Here is a 16668-nt window from a genome sequence, read left to right as displayed (position 1 = left end):
GTCTCTTTAGTTGAAATAAGCTCAGAATTCATGTATAGAATTTTGTGTTCTGCTAAGATTTACCAATATTATAACCTCATAATTAATTACATGTTAAAATGTTACACAAGAAAGAAATATCAGCAATATTGTTATCGAAGAAATGTTAATACTTCCCGGTTTAGTGCATCCAAAGAGTACATGAGCCGCATGAATCTCCTTTGGCCTGCTCCTTGCTAGATGTCTCCAGCACGAGTATATAGAATATAGATTCCGATCACCTCTTGCACTTTGTGGAGAATGTGGATAGAAGAAATGCACGCCTAGATGAGAGTGTGGAACATGTGCTCTAGCTGCAACTCCAGCCTACATACTCGTGTAAGGTAAGTAAACTATTTAATTTAATTTAATTATGTACAAACGCATTACGGCTGTGAAATTTGGACTCTCACTTTGAGAGAGAGAAAGAGATTAAGGGTGTTTGAGAATAAGGTTCTTAGGAAAATATTTGGAGCTAAGAGGGATGAAGTTACAGGAGAATGGAGAAAGTTACACAACGGAGAACTGCACGCTTTGTATTCTTCACCTGACATAATTAGGAACATTAAATCCAGACGTTTGAGATGGGCAGGGCATGTAGCACGTATGGGCGAATCCAGAAATGCATATAGAGTGTTAGTTGGGAGGCCGGAGGGAAAAGACCTTTGGGGATGCCGAGAAGTAGATGGGAAGATAATATTAAAATGGATTTGAGGGAGGTGGGATATGATGGTAAAGAATGGATTAATCTTGCTCAGGATAGGGACCAATGGCGAGCTTATGTGAGGGCGGCAATGAACCTCCGGGTTCCTTAAAAGCCAGTAAGTAAGTACAAACGCATTATCTGATATTCGGTAAAAGGGCGCAGTTAGATCTCTGAAATTCGTAACAGAGTTCATAACTCCAGACTTTCTTAACTTCCAGCACATTATTATTTTCATGTCTGGTTAGCACAAATAACTGGACCATATCTGGTCCTGGAGAAACAATGGAACCTGTAATGAATTGCGAAACGTCGGAAACGGTGAATGTTAATAGATACACGGATTGTTCATGATCATGTTTCATCTCTTTTATTATATGCACTGTAATGCCTCAACTGACAGAGCGTTGGCTTACGTCGACCGCGGACCCGAGTTCAAATACCGGCGATAGCGATATGGACAAAGCCAAGGCGCTCGCCTGCCGATCCGGAGTTGCACTCGGACGCGGGTTCCATTCCCCTTTTGCGCTGATTATCTGGTTGGGTTTTTTCGAACTTTTCCTTTAACCATAAGGCAATGTCAGGTAATCTATGGCGAATCCTCGGCCTCATCTCCCAAATACCATCTCGATATCACCAATCTCATCGACGCTAAATAACCTAGTAGTTGATAGAGGATCATTAAATAACCAAATAATTTCACGAGAACATAGACCATACCCGAAACAAGTAGTTCCGTTCTGCAGTGGAATAAATGTTCTATGTCAGTGGTCGTCAGCACTCGGTGAAATGTGCGGTGCCGTCCCGTGTGCACTGTCGTGCAGCAGGGAGAGATAGAGAGCACACCCACTAGCAGCTACGAGAGCACTATAGTGCTCTGCGTTTTCCGCGGGTAAGAGAGGCTAGCCCCAGCGTGCTCTGTGCTGACGACCCCTGTTCTAGGTCATGAATTCTATTCTGTTCGGTTCCGTTCGATTCGACGCACCGCTTTTTGCTATCTTATATATGAATAGAAATTTGGTTCGATTCCATTTCGCAAAGTGGCATCGGGCTTTTACACTGCCTCGACTGTCGCGCGACCCGTCAATTCGTGAAAATTCCCCCCTTCCACGTATCACTAGATGACGTCACCAGATTCAACTCCTTAACTAACGAGACAGACAGGCTACGGTGCGACGTCACATTCTTAGTCACAATATGGCGAACATTTAACAAGTTTATAATTATATAAATGCACGTTTAACATGAGTTTAATTTAGCAATTCCTTTGTTTTTTAGAACTTTGAACTATATTATATTAGACGATCATCAAGATGGCCGTGACTAGACCATGATAACCACATGACTCCGGTTCGCGGTGTATCTTGTCTTTCTCGTTAGCCATGCTCCAACTCAAGGTCATATTAGATACACGATTCTTCGACTCTTAATCGCCATTTACTTCATTGAGATATGTAGTGCAGTTTAGAAATTATAGGCGCGACAAAACTGGCCTGAAAATTGTCGGTCAACTTTCTGAGATGGCATCCTTGTATCGGACCGAACTTGTAGACGTATTTATGACTGAAGTGGACTGAAGTGCCATATCAATGGAGGAGTACTTTCAACGATGCATAGGAGCCATGGTAATGGGTTAAAATCGCGCCTAGGTTCGTGTTTTTTCGTTGTCAATGGGATGTCCTGTCCTATCGGTCGTGTCGTGTGCATTCTATTGTTACGGAGTTAAGTCTAGTGCAGCCAGTGTATGCCAGTGTGTCGCCAGAAAATGAAAACAGTAAACGTTATCGTAGGGAAAATTTGAAAAAATAGAAGTGAAAAGGGTCAACATTCAATAAACGCAATCTTATAAAAATTCTTAAAATTCCCTCTGGCTGAGAACCTTTGGTTTAGATTATGAGTGTGTCGCGGGATTTTAATTTACACCTTTAATAATAATAATAATAATAATAATAATAATAATGACTTATTTTAACTGGCAGAGTTAAGGCCATTCGGCCTTCTCTTCCACTCAACCAGTATGATAGAAAATTACTACATTGCTATGAATATAACATAATTAATACAATACAATACAATTCAAAGCAATACAATACTACAATACAAGGCAATATAATACATAATTAATAATTAATACCTTTAGTGTGCCACATGGTGAAAAATGTTGATGAACGCAGCTTTAGTGTTAGGTCGGGAAATAATAATCTATATCATATCCGTGACGCAACAGCCCATGAAAGGCCAAGGCCGACCAACCGGCTGCTGGCCTCACGTCCACATGCCTCAGCAGAGGTGAACGATCATTCAACTAGAACTGAGGTATTGTGTGGTTAGCACGATGATCTCCCTAATCGTTATAGCTGGTCTAACATAACTTGATTTCGCTACTTATTATTGTACAGGGACATCATTTTATTTTTACTTGCATTTTTATTGTACCTGCATTTCTGAATATACTTCACTCCCACTCCTTCACTAATGTCCTTGCTCCCGTCTGACACACAAACTTACGGCCGCTGTTGCATTCGAAGTCTTCAAGCAGTGAAGTAAACCCTGCAGTGTATAGCGTGTTTCATAAATATGGTTGCGTTTTCTATAGAAGAAAGAACCTATATTAATAATATCGTACTAAAAAATTATATTCAAGAAACGATAAATTCAATTTCAAAGAATATGCTTCAAAATGTGTTTAATAATATGCGTACTGAATTGAAGCCTGCATTGTAATGAACGGCAACCATTTTCAGCAACTTGTTTAAAAATTCACATTAGCTTATTTTGAATTGAGGTGGCTAGAAGCAAAGGAATGCTAGTGACATTTGTAATAACATGAGTTAAGTGCATCCAGTGTAAGCAAAAGTATCTAAAATTTTAGTGGCAAAGGGATATTTTAATCGCATCACATATTAAAATTTAAATAAAAATTTAACCGATTTTACGAAAGCTTAAATATTTAAACCCCATTTTCTCAAAAGTAACTTAAGTGCACTTACAGTCCTTTACTTATGAACCCCTCAATTTAAATGCACTTTCTATATTATATGTTAACATCAATAATTGATATGCTAAATAAAGTAGACATTACATAACGAACATAGCCGCCTGAAAATTTGAGTTTTTGAAAAAAAATGTTACTACTCTACTGTATTTTGATAAATTCCGTAAAAGTGATTATCAAACTGAAAATCGTAATATCGTATTTTCCTACAACATAAATGGATACACTACTTTTCTCTCCTCCTATACCTAGTAAAATGATTTGTTTACATATTGCACTAGTAGCATCAAACTCCTGTAATGGAAGGGGGCAACAGTGTTTCCGAGTATAGACAGGTTAATGTTAAAAATGTTGGTAAAAATAAAGTGATGTCCCTGTAGTTCTCCAAATTCATCACGTTGTTGGATGGACACCGGCCCAATACATTGGCGGAAATTTCATGAGAAAATTCCTTCCCCATTAGGACTCGAACCAGCGCGCAATCCGTCACTTGAGTTCAGGCATGATGCCTTAGACCGAGTGCACACAGAATCAGACGCGACGTTTTGCTTTAAACGCCTCGAGAGAGCTTAACACAGTCTGCCCGCGACAACTGATTTGTTGGCTGTGTGAGTTTAGAAAACTGGCCTAGGCTAGAAAATGGCGTCAATGAAAGAGGACTGTCTATATGAGAAATTCCATTGTATTTTTGGTTATTATTTCCTAAGGATGCCTAATACGCCTAAAAATCTATAGAATTGAAAGAATCTTAAAATTAAATACTACTAATGTAATGCACAAACGTCATTTTCTATGTTTATGACTACTTTACGACTCACAATAAAGAAAAATAGTATATTAAATCAATAATGAATTATAGCATAGAGCAGAGAAGTAGGCCTACTACAAACTATTATCAATATTGTTATTCACCTGGTGTTTTCATCTCATTTCCAATTTCTCACATATTTTTAGAAACCACATTATTGTCGTGATATTGTTACAAAGATTTTATAGAACGTATATTTCCTGTACTAAAACAACTAATTTATCCGCATCGAGCTCCATTATGAATAATGTGCACTACACAACAACAATAGTATCTGTAGATAGTAAAGCGTGCAATCCTACAGCGTATTCCGAATCTCGCCGGTCCGGTGGCATCAATGACGTCACGTTGCAGCGAAATAAGGAACAAAACTTCTGGAAGGATCGATGGCTGTCATGGCGACTGTACAAGTTGTTGTCTGTGCTACGCTAGCAAAATTTTGCGAAATTTTCGTACTCCCATCTCATTCAAAGAAAAGATAGCATAAACAATTTATTTCCTGAACCGGTAGTAATAACTGGTCCGTTGACATGTTCGCTCATAAGCCATTAACATATTGTTTTTACGTTGTGCTCATTACAAACAATACAGCAGAACACACCGCCATGACACAACAGTGCACGTCATTCGTCTGCTAATTCCCACCTATACAAAACCAATCAGATTTACTGATGGCGGCTGATAGAGACTGCCACCACCTCTGCAAGTTGATGGCACCGGTGCGACACCGATGGAGCATCAATGACGTCATCGGTGGAATTCGGAACACCGTGATGCCATCGGATTGCTCACCGGTGAGATTCGGAATACGCTCCTAGCCACTACTAACGCATGCGCAGTACACTGCAGCTATCAGTCTCCTCGCGACGAACTTCAAGCAGTCATTCGATGTTGTCTCTCCGTGTCTCCTTGTGTCTACTCTGCTAGCGACCGCCGCGCCGCGTCTGATTCTGTGTGCACCACATAATAAGAAATCAATGGGAGAGAAGTACCATGAGACAAAATGTCGCGTCGCGATGAAAAAGGTTAACTAAGCTATTCATTATACTGAGAAGACGAAATCTCGATCACGAATGAAACAAGGGATTCTCTCTATTACTCCCAAAGTGATTCCTTAAACTTTACAATCTTCAGTCAGGAACAATATTCCTTGTCTGCAGATAGAAAAGTTTTTTACTTGGTTATTTAACGAAGCTGTATCAACTACTAGGTTATTTAGCGTCGCTGGGATTGGTGGTAGCGAGATGGTATTTGGCGAGATGAGGCCGAGGATTCACCATAGATAACTTGACATCTGTGCTCGAGGTTGCGGGTTCGATCCCAGCCCAGGTCGATGGCATTTAAGTGTGCTTAAAAGACAAGCTTGGAGTTACACCTATGCTACTGGTTGAATAGCAATTGAAGACATTATTACAAAAACATCCCTAGTCATTTTTAATGAAATTGAGTTAAGGACACATTTTCTGCTATTTCAAAAATGATCTATGTCAGGTGCAATAGCCACACCAGTTGTACGTAAACAGCTGACATATGTTGTTCTACTTATTTTTATTGTTCTTCTGAAAAAAAAAGCAATTTTGACTAGGGTTGTTTTTGTAATAATATAATTCTCTCCTACTCTGCCGGCAATGTTTACATCTCCTGTCAGACGTTATGGAACGAAGTATAGTAATGACATTATGAGTCAACTAGTAAGTCGGAATGGAAGGAAAAATTAGAGTCAAATACATGACACTCGCGTTAGAAGGTGCAAATTCGACTGTCGGACATTAAAACCGGATGTATACTCTTTCACTGTATTCCGACAAGTGCTGAGTTATGTTTTGTTGAAACTTTTGTACTAACATTCAAGTATTCATTCATATAACGCCCAGTCGCTAGGAACTGTCATGTCGCTACAAGTTGATCACAACGTCCCTTTTTAGATATATTGTTTCACTAATCTCTACCAAAAGGTCATGCTTGGCTTCGCTCATCGGGGGCTGAAAGCGGAACGGATCCTTGCACTTAGACTTTTTGGCTCAGTATGCGTCCTATATATGCTATGATAGTCCAATTCCGACAGGTGGCCTGGGTGGCATTTTTAATCCGATGTTAACAGGTGGGCCACCCTGCCTCAGTCCTGATAGAGCTAGGTTTCATCCAGGCATGACAAGCCCCAGGGTTCGAAGCCCTAAGTCCAGCATTAAAAACCCACACTATCCCTAAGACTTAACCTAGCCTACTGTTTTTGTAACTATTGCAGATGATAGATGATATGAGAGGATGGTGTAGAGTGTTAGTGGAATGGCGGAGAAAAACGAGAGTACCTCGAGAAAAATGCTCTGCAACGTATGCTTTCTCCGCCACAAATTCCATCACGACTTGGCCGGGAATCGAACTTTGGCAGCGTGGATGAGACATAAAAGCTACAGACGCGGGCGCAAATACATCATAGAATAATATTTATTATCTTTACACAAACAGTTTCTACTGGTTGTTTATAAAATGTAGTCGTCCTCCAGCTTGGGGGTTGGGCGAAGGGCTAACAACCCATCACCGTAAAAAAACAGCTTGTTACGAAAGGTTTGGAATAGAACGGATTACATCAGCTTCTTGTCTATGCGGATGACGTGAATATATTAGGAGGAAATCCACAAACGATTAGGGAAAACGCGGAAATTCTACTTGAAGCAAGTAAAGAGATATGGTTCGAAGCAGGGGCGTATTTTGCGGACTACCGGGGCTACCGGCGGTAGCCCAAGGAAATTACAAAAGAAAAAGTTTATAATATAACATAATGTAATAATTTTGTATTACCGTATTAGTTTTACCACAGTAATTAAAATTAAAGTAATTGTTAGATTTATATGCGCTCTCTGCTCTCGAAAAGAAACAAGTTGTCAAGGCGGCATCACTGGAGAAACCGCTGCTGCGAAGGGTAGCCTGTGACCGTTCCGCTCACGTCGCACAACTGCCCGTCCCCCACTCCCTTCAGTTTCTATCGTGCAATGTACGCGGGTGAGTTGCCGCTCTCGTGATCGGTTTCTTGGAAGGCGCGAAGCAACAAAATCTTAGTACGCTAGCTCATTAATGTGATTGTGTTCTTGCAGTGCAGTATTTTAAATTTTTGATTTGTTCGAGTGTCTAAGAGTTATATTAATTGTGAATTATTAAGTTTTTAATTTCCCAATTAAGTGATATTGTGAAAAATATGGCAGAACAAGTTTCTGGAGAGGTTTGTGTTGAAAATGACTGTGTAATAGAAGGTTTATTAAACGTGCCTTTTAACCGTCGTACATACAACGAGAAAGTTTAAATTGTGAAAATGGAAAGACCAACTCCTGAGTTAAATTTGTCCATGGACGTAAAAGAAAAACAGCGTGAGTACACACGCCATTTCACTTCAACATCATATGGTAAGTGGAATTGGTTGTGTGGTACTTCTAAACTGTCTAAACTATTTTGCTGGCCATGTTTGTTATTTAGCCGCGAAACTAATGTGTGGTCAAAAGAGGGGTTTTCTAATATGAACTCCCTTCGAACGGCAGTCCTAAAACAAGACAAATCAAAAGCTCATATTTATAGTAGCATGAACTTTGCAAACTTTGGGAAGACAAGAATTGATTTACAGCTAGATAAGCAAAAAGCTCTACACATCAACCAACACAATGCTCTTGTGAAAAAAAAATCGGGAGATTTTACTGCGTCTTATTAACGCAGTCTGCTTTCTAGGAAAACAAGAATTGGCTTTTCGGGGTCATAATGAGAGTGTGGAATCAGACAATAGAGGAAATTATATTGAATATTTAAGTTCCTTAAGTGAATTTGACCATTTACTGGCCAATCATCTTGAGAGTTCAACATTATTCCGTGGTACTTCTCCCGCAATTCAGAATGACTTAATATTTGCTATAAGTGGGGTTATGATAAAGAACATAAAATCTGAAATAGAAGAAGCACCTTTTGTGGCCATTGTTGTTGATGAAACAAGTGACTGCTCTAATCAGAGTCAATTGTCCACCGTTTTAAGATACGTCGACAGTACTGCCAATGTTCAAGAACGGTTTATAGGATTCACAAATGTCAGTTCGGGCAAAACTGCTGCTGCTTTGTTTCAGCATGTGGAAGGTGTTATAGCAGAATACAATGTCGGCAATAAGTTAATTGCACAGACATACGATGGTGCTTCAGTTATGCGGGAAATATTAATGGCTTAAAAACAAAAGTTCAAGGAAAGTATCCTCAAGCACTATTTGTCCATTGTTACAGCCATGTTCTCAATTTAGTTTTGCAACAAACTACTTTATCCATTCCAGAATGCCGCATTTTTTCAAAACACTGTCGGGTTTAGCTGCATTTTTCTCATCATCTCCTAAAAGATCAGAAAAACTCAAGGAATTTATGAAAAAGAAACTCCCAAAAGTAGCACCAACTAGATGCAATTTTACATCTCAGCTTGTAAATACAGTAAAGTAATACAGAGAACAACTGACTGCTTTCTTTGAAAATATCATTTGTAATGACTCTGAAGAAAACTGGGATGATGATGTAATTGTGCAGGCTCAAGGATATTTGTATTTTTTCACACAGTTTCAGAATATATTTCTTCTTGAAGTCTATGCTAGTGTGTTCGCACATACAGATGTGCTCTACAATATTCTTCAGACAAAAAGTCTAGACATAGCATACTGCTTGCAAGAAGTATCAAAGTTAAAAAATACTATATCCGAGTTCAGACATAGTGGGTTTCCGTCCATATGGAGTAATATGGAAAATGAAAATTCTTCAGACAATACAATGGAACACCATTAAAGCGAAGAAAAGGAGATGATGAATTGAAATACAGGCAGCTGTACTACAGCATACTAGATCGTATGCACATGGAAATTACTGACAGATTTTCTGATTATGGAAAGCTTCAGTTCACCCATCTTCTAGATTCTCAAAAAATTTCTGCTTATAGAGAAAACTTCCCGAATGAGGCACTAAACAAATTATTTCAGTCCTATAACAGTCACTTTGATCAAGTACGTTTGAAAAATGAATTAAGTGTAATATATTCAGCAGAAGTCTTTGATTTTTCGAACAAACCTATCCATGAAATATTATCTGCCATATATGAAAACCAGCTGAACCAAGTTATTCCTGAAGTCCTTAAATTGGCAACATTAATTGTGACAATACCAGCTACGTCAGCATCGGTAGAAAGAACATTTTCTGCGTTGAAGAGAATAAAATCCTACTGTAGATCAACTCATACACAAGAACGTTTATCCGGCTTGGCACTGATGTCCATTGAAAAGTCATTTCTACAGAAACTTCGCAAGCGGCCCAACTGTAATTTCAATGACGAAGTCATCAAAGTATTTTCTTCCCAATCAAGACGTCTGGAATTCACATATAAATAGGTAAGGAATTTTATTATAGGGTTTTTAAAATATATTTTCTGTAATAATAGGGTCAGTGGTAGCCCAGACCCTTAAACCAGTATACGCCACTGGTTCGAAGTAAATCGCGAAAAGACTAAGTATATGATTATGTCTCGTGATCAGAATATTGTACGAAATGGAACTATAAAAGTTGGAGATTTATCCTTCGAAGAGGTGGAAAAATTCAAATATCTTGGAGCAACAAATGTAAATGACACTCGGGAGGAAATTAAACGCAGAATAAATATGGAAAATGCCAGTTATTATTCGGTTGAGAAGCTTTTGTCATCTAGTCTGCTGTCAAAAAATCTGAAAGTTAGAATTTATAAAACAGTTATATTACCGGTTGTTCTGTATGGTTATAAAACTTGGACTCTCACTTTGAGAGAGGAACAGAGATTGAGGGTTTTTGAGAATAAGGTTCTTAGGAAAATATTTGGTGCTAAGAGGGATAAAGTTACATTAAATCCAGACGTTTGAGATGGGCAGGGCATGTACCACGTATGGGCTGATCCAGAAATGCATATAGAATATTAGTTGGGAGGCCAGAGGGGAAAAGACCTTTAGGGAGGCCGAGACGTAGATGGGAAGATGATATTAAAATGGATTTGAAGGAGGCGGGATATGATGGTAGGGACTGGATTAATCTTGCTCAGGATAGGGACCAATGGCGGGCTTATGTGAGGGCGGCAATGAACCTCCGGGTTCCTTAAAAGCCAGTAAGTATAGTATAGTATAGTCCGAAAATAACAGGACAATGGAAGAGATTAAGTTTTCTATGGAATGGAATTTATGGGAGGGGGACTCTATGGCTCAGCACTGCAACCTGTTACGAACTATTGCACTAACCCTCAAGCTAGGCTCATTCTCAAAAAAATATCGTCTGACTACACTGAAGTTCGCTTCGTCGTCTGACTGTGAAGCTAGTGGGACCGGGTTCAAATCCTGGTTGGGTTTCTTTTCCGGGGTTTTTCCTCAGTCAATTGAAGCAGAATTCTGGGCATTCGCCAACATCAATTCACATATAATCATCATCATCATCATCATCATCCATACCATAACCCGGGTTAAGTTCACGGTGCGGTGTGCTGTACTTTTACAAAAGCGCGGTCGTTCGGCTACCCAGTCTTTCACAGAATAGGAGTGGTAAGCACAATAAGCCTCAGACTGCAGTTCAAGCCTTCGGGTCCCTCCTCCTTACAAGAGAGAGAGAAAAAAAGGATCGCTGCGTACCCAGGTTTCGAGCAGGCAAACCCCCACGTTCCTAGGTCAGCCCCCTCAGTGCATCGCCAGCCGATTTCGAAGTACTTACTACGTAGTAACTCTTCGAAATCTTATTCGAACAGATTAATTTTAATGAGAAAATCAGTTTGTCTCTGCCTACAATCCAGACTATTTTTGCTCATCAGGGGGAAGCAGCTGCAGAGGGTGCACCACCAGCTGAAGGAGCTCCACCTGCGGAAGGAGCTCCACCTGCAGAAGGTGCACCACCAGCTGAAGGAGCTCCACCTGCGGAAGGGGCACCACCAGCTGAAGGAGCTCCACCTGCGGAAGGGGCACCACCAGCTGCAGGAGCTCCACCTGCAGAAGGTGCACCACCTGCAGAGGGAGCAGCGCCTGCACCCGCTGAAGGAGCACCTCCCGCGCCCGCAGAAGGAGCTCCACCTGCAGAAATTGCACCGCCTGTAGAAGGAGCTCCAGTTGTTGAAGGTGCTACAGCAGCTCCCGCACCTGAGGGAGCCCCACCTGCCCCAGCTGATGCCCCGGCTGCCACACCTGCTTCTCACGTCCCACCCTCTGATGCCCCGCCTGCTCCTGCTGCTGATACCCCACCTGCTGCTGACGGGGCTCCTGCCCCTGCTGCCGACACCCCACCTGCACCCGCTGCCGAAGCCGCACCTGCACCCGCTGCCGAAGCCCCACCTGCACCCGCTACCGAAGCCCCACCTGCCCCTGGTGCTGAAGCCCCACCTGCCCCTGCTGCTGAAGCCCCACCTGCACCCTCTGCCGAAGCCCCACCTGCATCCGCTGCCGAAGCCCCACCTGCCCCTGCTGCTGAAGCCCCACCTGCCCCTGCTGCTGAAGCCCCACCTGCACCCGCTGCCGAGGTCCCACCTGCACCCGTTGCTGAAGCCCCACCCACTGAAGCCCCCCCTGCTGTTGAAGGTTAGCTATTTTTTATACTTTACTTTAAATTTTTATAACTTTTGTATTACCATTTAAATTTTTTCTGTGGAAATAGTTTTTACACCACATTTTATTTTTTCCTTTTTCTTTTTTCCTGCAGATATCTGTGAACTTTGTTTCATACATTTTTGTTGCAAGATTTTAGAGACAGTATCGCGAAATAAACTAGAAATGTTCTCGTTTTTGTAGCATTTGCTCGAACTTGAAATTCTTGCATTTTGTTTTGTATTCCTTGTTACTTTTTGTGTCATCGCTCCAAATTATCGGGCATGGTTTTATTTTAGTTTTAGGTCTAGTTTTAGGGATGACGTAGAAAATGCAACAGTTATGCACGACTGTTTTTGTGTACAAGACTGAAATTAGTTTAGGATCTACACACATACCCGGAGTCCCAAATGTGTCATGATACCTTGCTTTTCGTCTCTCCTTTCTGCTTGATTCCTTCTAGATTTAGTATTTTTTATGTACTTAATTTGTTTTTGTTTATAGCATTTGACGTGTAACTTGTGGGTGCAAAAGATGACAGATCCGTGAGTACAGACATCATCTGTGTAATTGTTTATTTACGTTTTAAGTATATAAAACTGTATGAGTATTGTAAAGTTCTACTTTATCAGGTTCATTGCTTGATTTCAAAGCTAGGCTACGTATTTCCTTTGGTTTCTGGTATCATTGGACGAATTCAATCTATTAGGCCTATGTTGATTGTCAGATATATGATGCAGTGAACTCATTTCTTGATATACTCTCTCTAATTTTAGTAATAAAATTTGGGCAGAATGAAAAATTATTGGAGAAATTCTATAGGAATCAAATTTGATTGAGTGAAATAAAGTAAATTTCATTTTAGCTTTATGAAAAACATTTTCATGAGAGTTATTAATATAAATTCGTCATTCAAAATCAAACGCTGTCCTATATTCGATACAGTTAATTCCCGATTTACCACGAAAATCGTCTGTAGCTGCATTTAGATTGGCAACAGGCCATGATTGTTTGGCCAAACACCTGCATAGAATTGGAATATATCAGTCCCCTAACTGCCCATTGTGCAACTCAAACCAAGAAATGGATTCGGAACATCTCAAAATCTGTGCTTCAGTGGTTGGCCATGATAATATCTTTGAAAAATATTGGAGTGCAAGAGGTCAAATGACTTTACTGTCAAACGCCTGGCATTAGAAAACAACAACAACAACAACAACATTCGATACAAAGGGAAAGAATAATTTTAGGCCTTCATTTTCTCGAAGTAGTTCAGGAGTTACTGTTCAGATCAACTGCAATGAAAATTAGATATCAATGGATCCCAGAAGTCGTAGTTAGGAGTTGTGTGTGAGTCTCTTGTCCAATTATATACAGCAACAATAAATTAAATGCGATGTTTAGCTATGTTCGTAAGTTATTATTTAAGAAAATATAAATTCAAACGCAGTTATAATTAAGCTAGTGAAATTATTACGTATAAAATCTATTAACAAATTTTATAAATGAAGTATACCATAAAATCTAGATGTTTAAGCTGTAGATTAATGAAAAAAATAATATTGTATTAAATCATTAAGGCTCACCTCTTTTGTTATTCTTCACTTATTAATTGTGACATCTGATGCAAATAACGACATAGCTCCATATCCACTCACGCAATAAGATATAAAACCAAATATTTGAACCACAATAACATAAATTAAGTGCAAAGGAACAAGATAAAATATTATTCAATGTCATTGCTATGGTTCTTATTATCAACAATAGCAAAAATGTAATTCTTGAATTGGCCTCTGAAATAATACCACAAGACCTGTATTGTTTTTCTTGAATACAATTTTATTAATGGAATTAAATAAAACATTTAAAATCGTCATTCATTTATTTTATAATTTTGTAACTTTGAAATGTCCAAGTTTACAATATTTTAAAAGTGTTCAGAACATAGTTTTATGATCTGTAGAATTCTACGTTTTCTAGAAATAATTCCACCATTATCGGTATGTATTTTTCACTGCCTCCTTGAACACATCCTATGGCTGCTTATACTGCCTGCTCATAAGACCATCGGATGCGTTTGAGCAGGCGGTGGTATTTTTACATGCATCAGAAAACGAAACACTTATCAGTAGGGACCGGATTTTTATGTAATTACATATTATATTCCTTTCAACCCAACCGTATATAAATAACTAATCTTTGCGAATCTTGTAATTACCATTAATATATTAAAATTTGATACTACATATTTTTACATATTTACCCCACATTACATATTATGGCTTGGTATTACATAAATCTACATATTTAGGGGTTTTATTCATTTTTACTTCTATGAAAGGAAAAGAAAACTTCCCCAGCATAAGCCTTTTTTAATCTGTGCATTTCAAATTGTAAACTTCCCCAGCAGAAGTTTTTTTTTTCTCCTTTCAGAGAAATAAAAATGAATAAAAGCAGGTGTGACATGTACCACTATTGCTTGACCTCTTTATTTTAAATTTAGTAGATCTATACGGAAATGAGCGATTAGAAAGTATGGTTCTCGGCTGGAATAATCCTACTCTTCTGAATGAGACAGGAATGTCACTTTTCAAACAATACTTTGTAAATGCCTATAGTTTGAGGTTTTAGTACGTACTTGTTTCTTACAGGGAGCAGCTAAAATGCATGTGTCCCACATCTCTTCTTATTTTCTCCTAATCCAGTAAAGCGAAACAGTGCTTGCAGTACTGTTGTGTCATTCATTTCACTCAGTTCTCTAGTTTTAGTACTTACATTACCTATAAAGTGCAAGTGAGTTTATCTACTGTTTTTAACTAACTAAAATGGTCCCTGTATCTTCAACCCTAACGATAAAAATAAAATAATGGATTGCAATGGACGAAGCTTTCACTACAGATGGAAAAATAGTAATGTGTCAAGTGTGCGGTAAAAAAGTCGGGTGCTCTATGAAATCACAACTGGAGAGTCTTACCTATCCTATACCTGCTAGATATTGATATTAAATATTTTCATGATTTTTACATATTTTGGTACATTTTTTCTTACATAAATATGTACATATTTTACACCTTGATATTACATAAAAATCCGGTTCCTACTTATCAGGATGTATAATTTTGCAAGCTTGTTTCTTTTACAGTAATTAGATTTCAGTATTTAGACTGTCAGATAATGAAATGCCACCTTAATTTGACTGAGTAATAGTAGAACAATGTAAACTATTTCTTGTTCGATGCGATAATGGTTACTTATTTTATCGTCAAACGTATTTTTTGTAAGAAAGTTTAATAAGTTACCAATAATTTAACAGAGTTTGCGTTACGTGTAATAAATCATACTTCGCGAGTTGTGAGACAATTTTTCTATTATTTGCAGCCGCCGCTTAGGAGCTAACACCATGAGATGAAGGTCTTCACGCAGTCATGTGTGTCGTAATGGAGGATGACAGGTCGACTGACTCTCAACGCTCTGCGTGACTGCCATTGACTTGGGTTCGACCTTTGTGAGAGAAAGGGAAGAAACCTTCATCACTTCAGAATCATTTATTTGATGAATAACAGAAAATTTAATAAATGCAATTTTATTTACTTAATTTCTTTTCACATATCTGCAGTAAACATCCGTGTTTTAAATACAGTAGTACTTAGTTACTCTTGGAGGTTTTGTAAGAGCGTCAGAACTAAGAATCACCAAACATAGAAAATAATTATAAATTATATTAATATTAATAATCATGATTTAGTGTTTTTCGTAAAAGGATCAAGGATATGTAATGCACTGAATTTAATATGAACATTCTTAACCAATAATGGATCGCGTACAGCTGACAAACAGCTTCCAGGTTATAAGGTCCATAACAAAATGTCCACAAGTACAAAAGGTCCACAAACTAAATAGTCCAACATTTCAAGTCCTATATACAATTTGTCCATGGTGTGAAAAAGCCCGACATCTATGTGGTCCACCTTATTATAAAGCTCATCATACGAAAGGTCCTTACAAAAGGTCCAACATACAAGGTTGTTCAATAGAAATGAGTTACTAACTAACCTCCCGGCTCTGTTGTCAGGAACTTGCTGGAGCTCATAACAAAGAAATTATCGCAAGTCTTCCACAAAGAAATGCAGTAATCAGGATGGTTTCTTATCAGCAGAAGCTAAATCGTCCTCCACTTCCTCAGTCAATAAGAGAAATTGACATTGTTGAACCCTACAACAAAACACTGCGGAGACAAAATTTTATGTTCTTTGATTCTGGTGTTAATGATGGACGAGAGTTAATGAATAATTTTGAATAATTTCGAGGGAAAAATTGTTCCGGAGCCGGGTATCGTACCCGGGACCTTTGGTTTAACGTACCAACGCTCTACCACTGAGCTACCCGGGAACTCTAACCGACACCGATCCAATTCTTCCCTCTATATCCACAGACCTCAAAGTGGGCTGACAACCGTCAAGCACTCAAAGTTGGTTGCTTGACGGTTGTCAGCCCACTTTGAGGTCTGTGGATATAGAGGGAAGAATTGGATCGGTGTCGGTTAGAGTTCCCGGGTAGC

General features: G+C 39.1%; 1 protein-coding gene across 1 annotated transcript; it reads left to right on the top strand.

Annotated features, from left to right (window-relative positions):
- Positions 1–2869: 2869 nt before the first annotated feature.
- LOC138695367 (uncharacterized) lies at positions 2870–15700 on the top strand. Its single transcript, XM_069819784.1, has 3 exons — positions 2870–3037; positions 11282–12101; positions 15489–15700. The coding sequence occupies exons 1-3, from the start codon at positions 2870–2872 to the stop codon at positions 15497–15499; spliced, it is 999 nt and encodes a 332-aa protein (XP_069675885.1). The 3' UTR covers positions 15500–15700.
- The last annotated feature ends 968 nt before the right edge of the window (positions 15701–16668 follow it).

The sequence above is a fragment of the Periplaneta americana genome, chromosome 2, assembly GCF_040183065.1.
Source record: "Periplaneta americana isolate PAMFEO1 chromosome 2, P.americana_PAMFEO1_priV1, whole genome shotgun sequence".
NCBI classification, from domain to species: domain Eukaryota; kingdom Metazoa; phylum Arthropoda; class Insecta; order Blattodea; family Blattidae; genus Periplaneta; species Periplaneta americana.
Note: the sequence above shows the minus strand (reverse complement) of the source record. Positions and strands in the feature narration are given on the sequence as shown.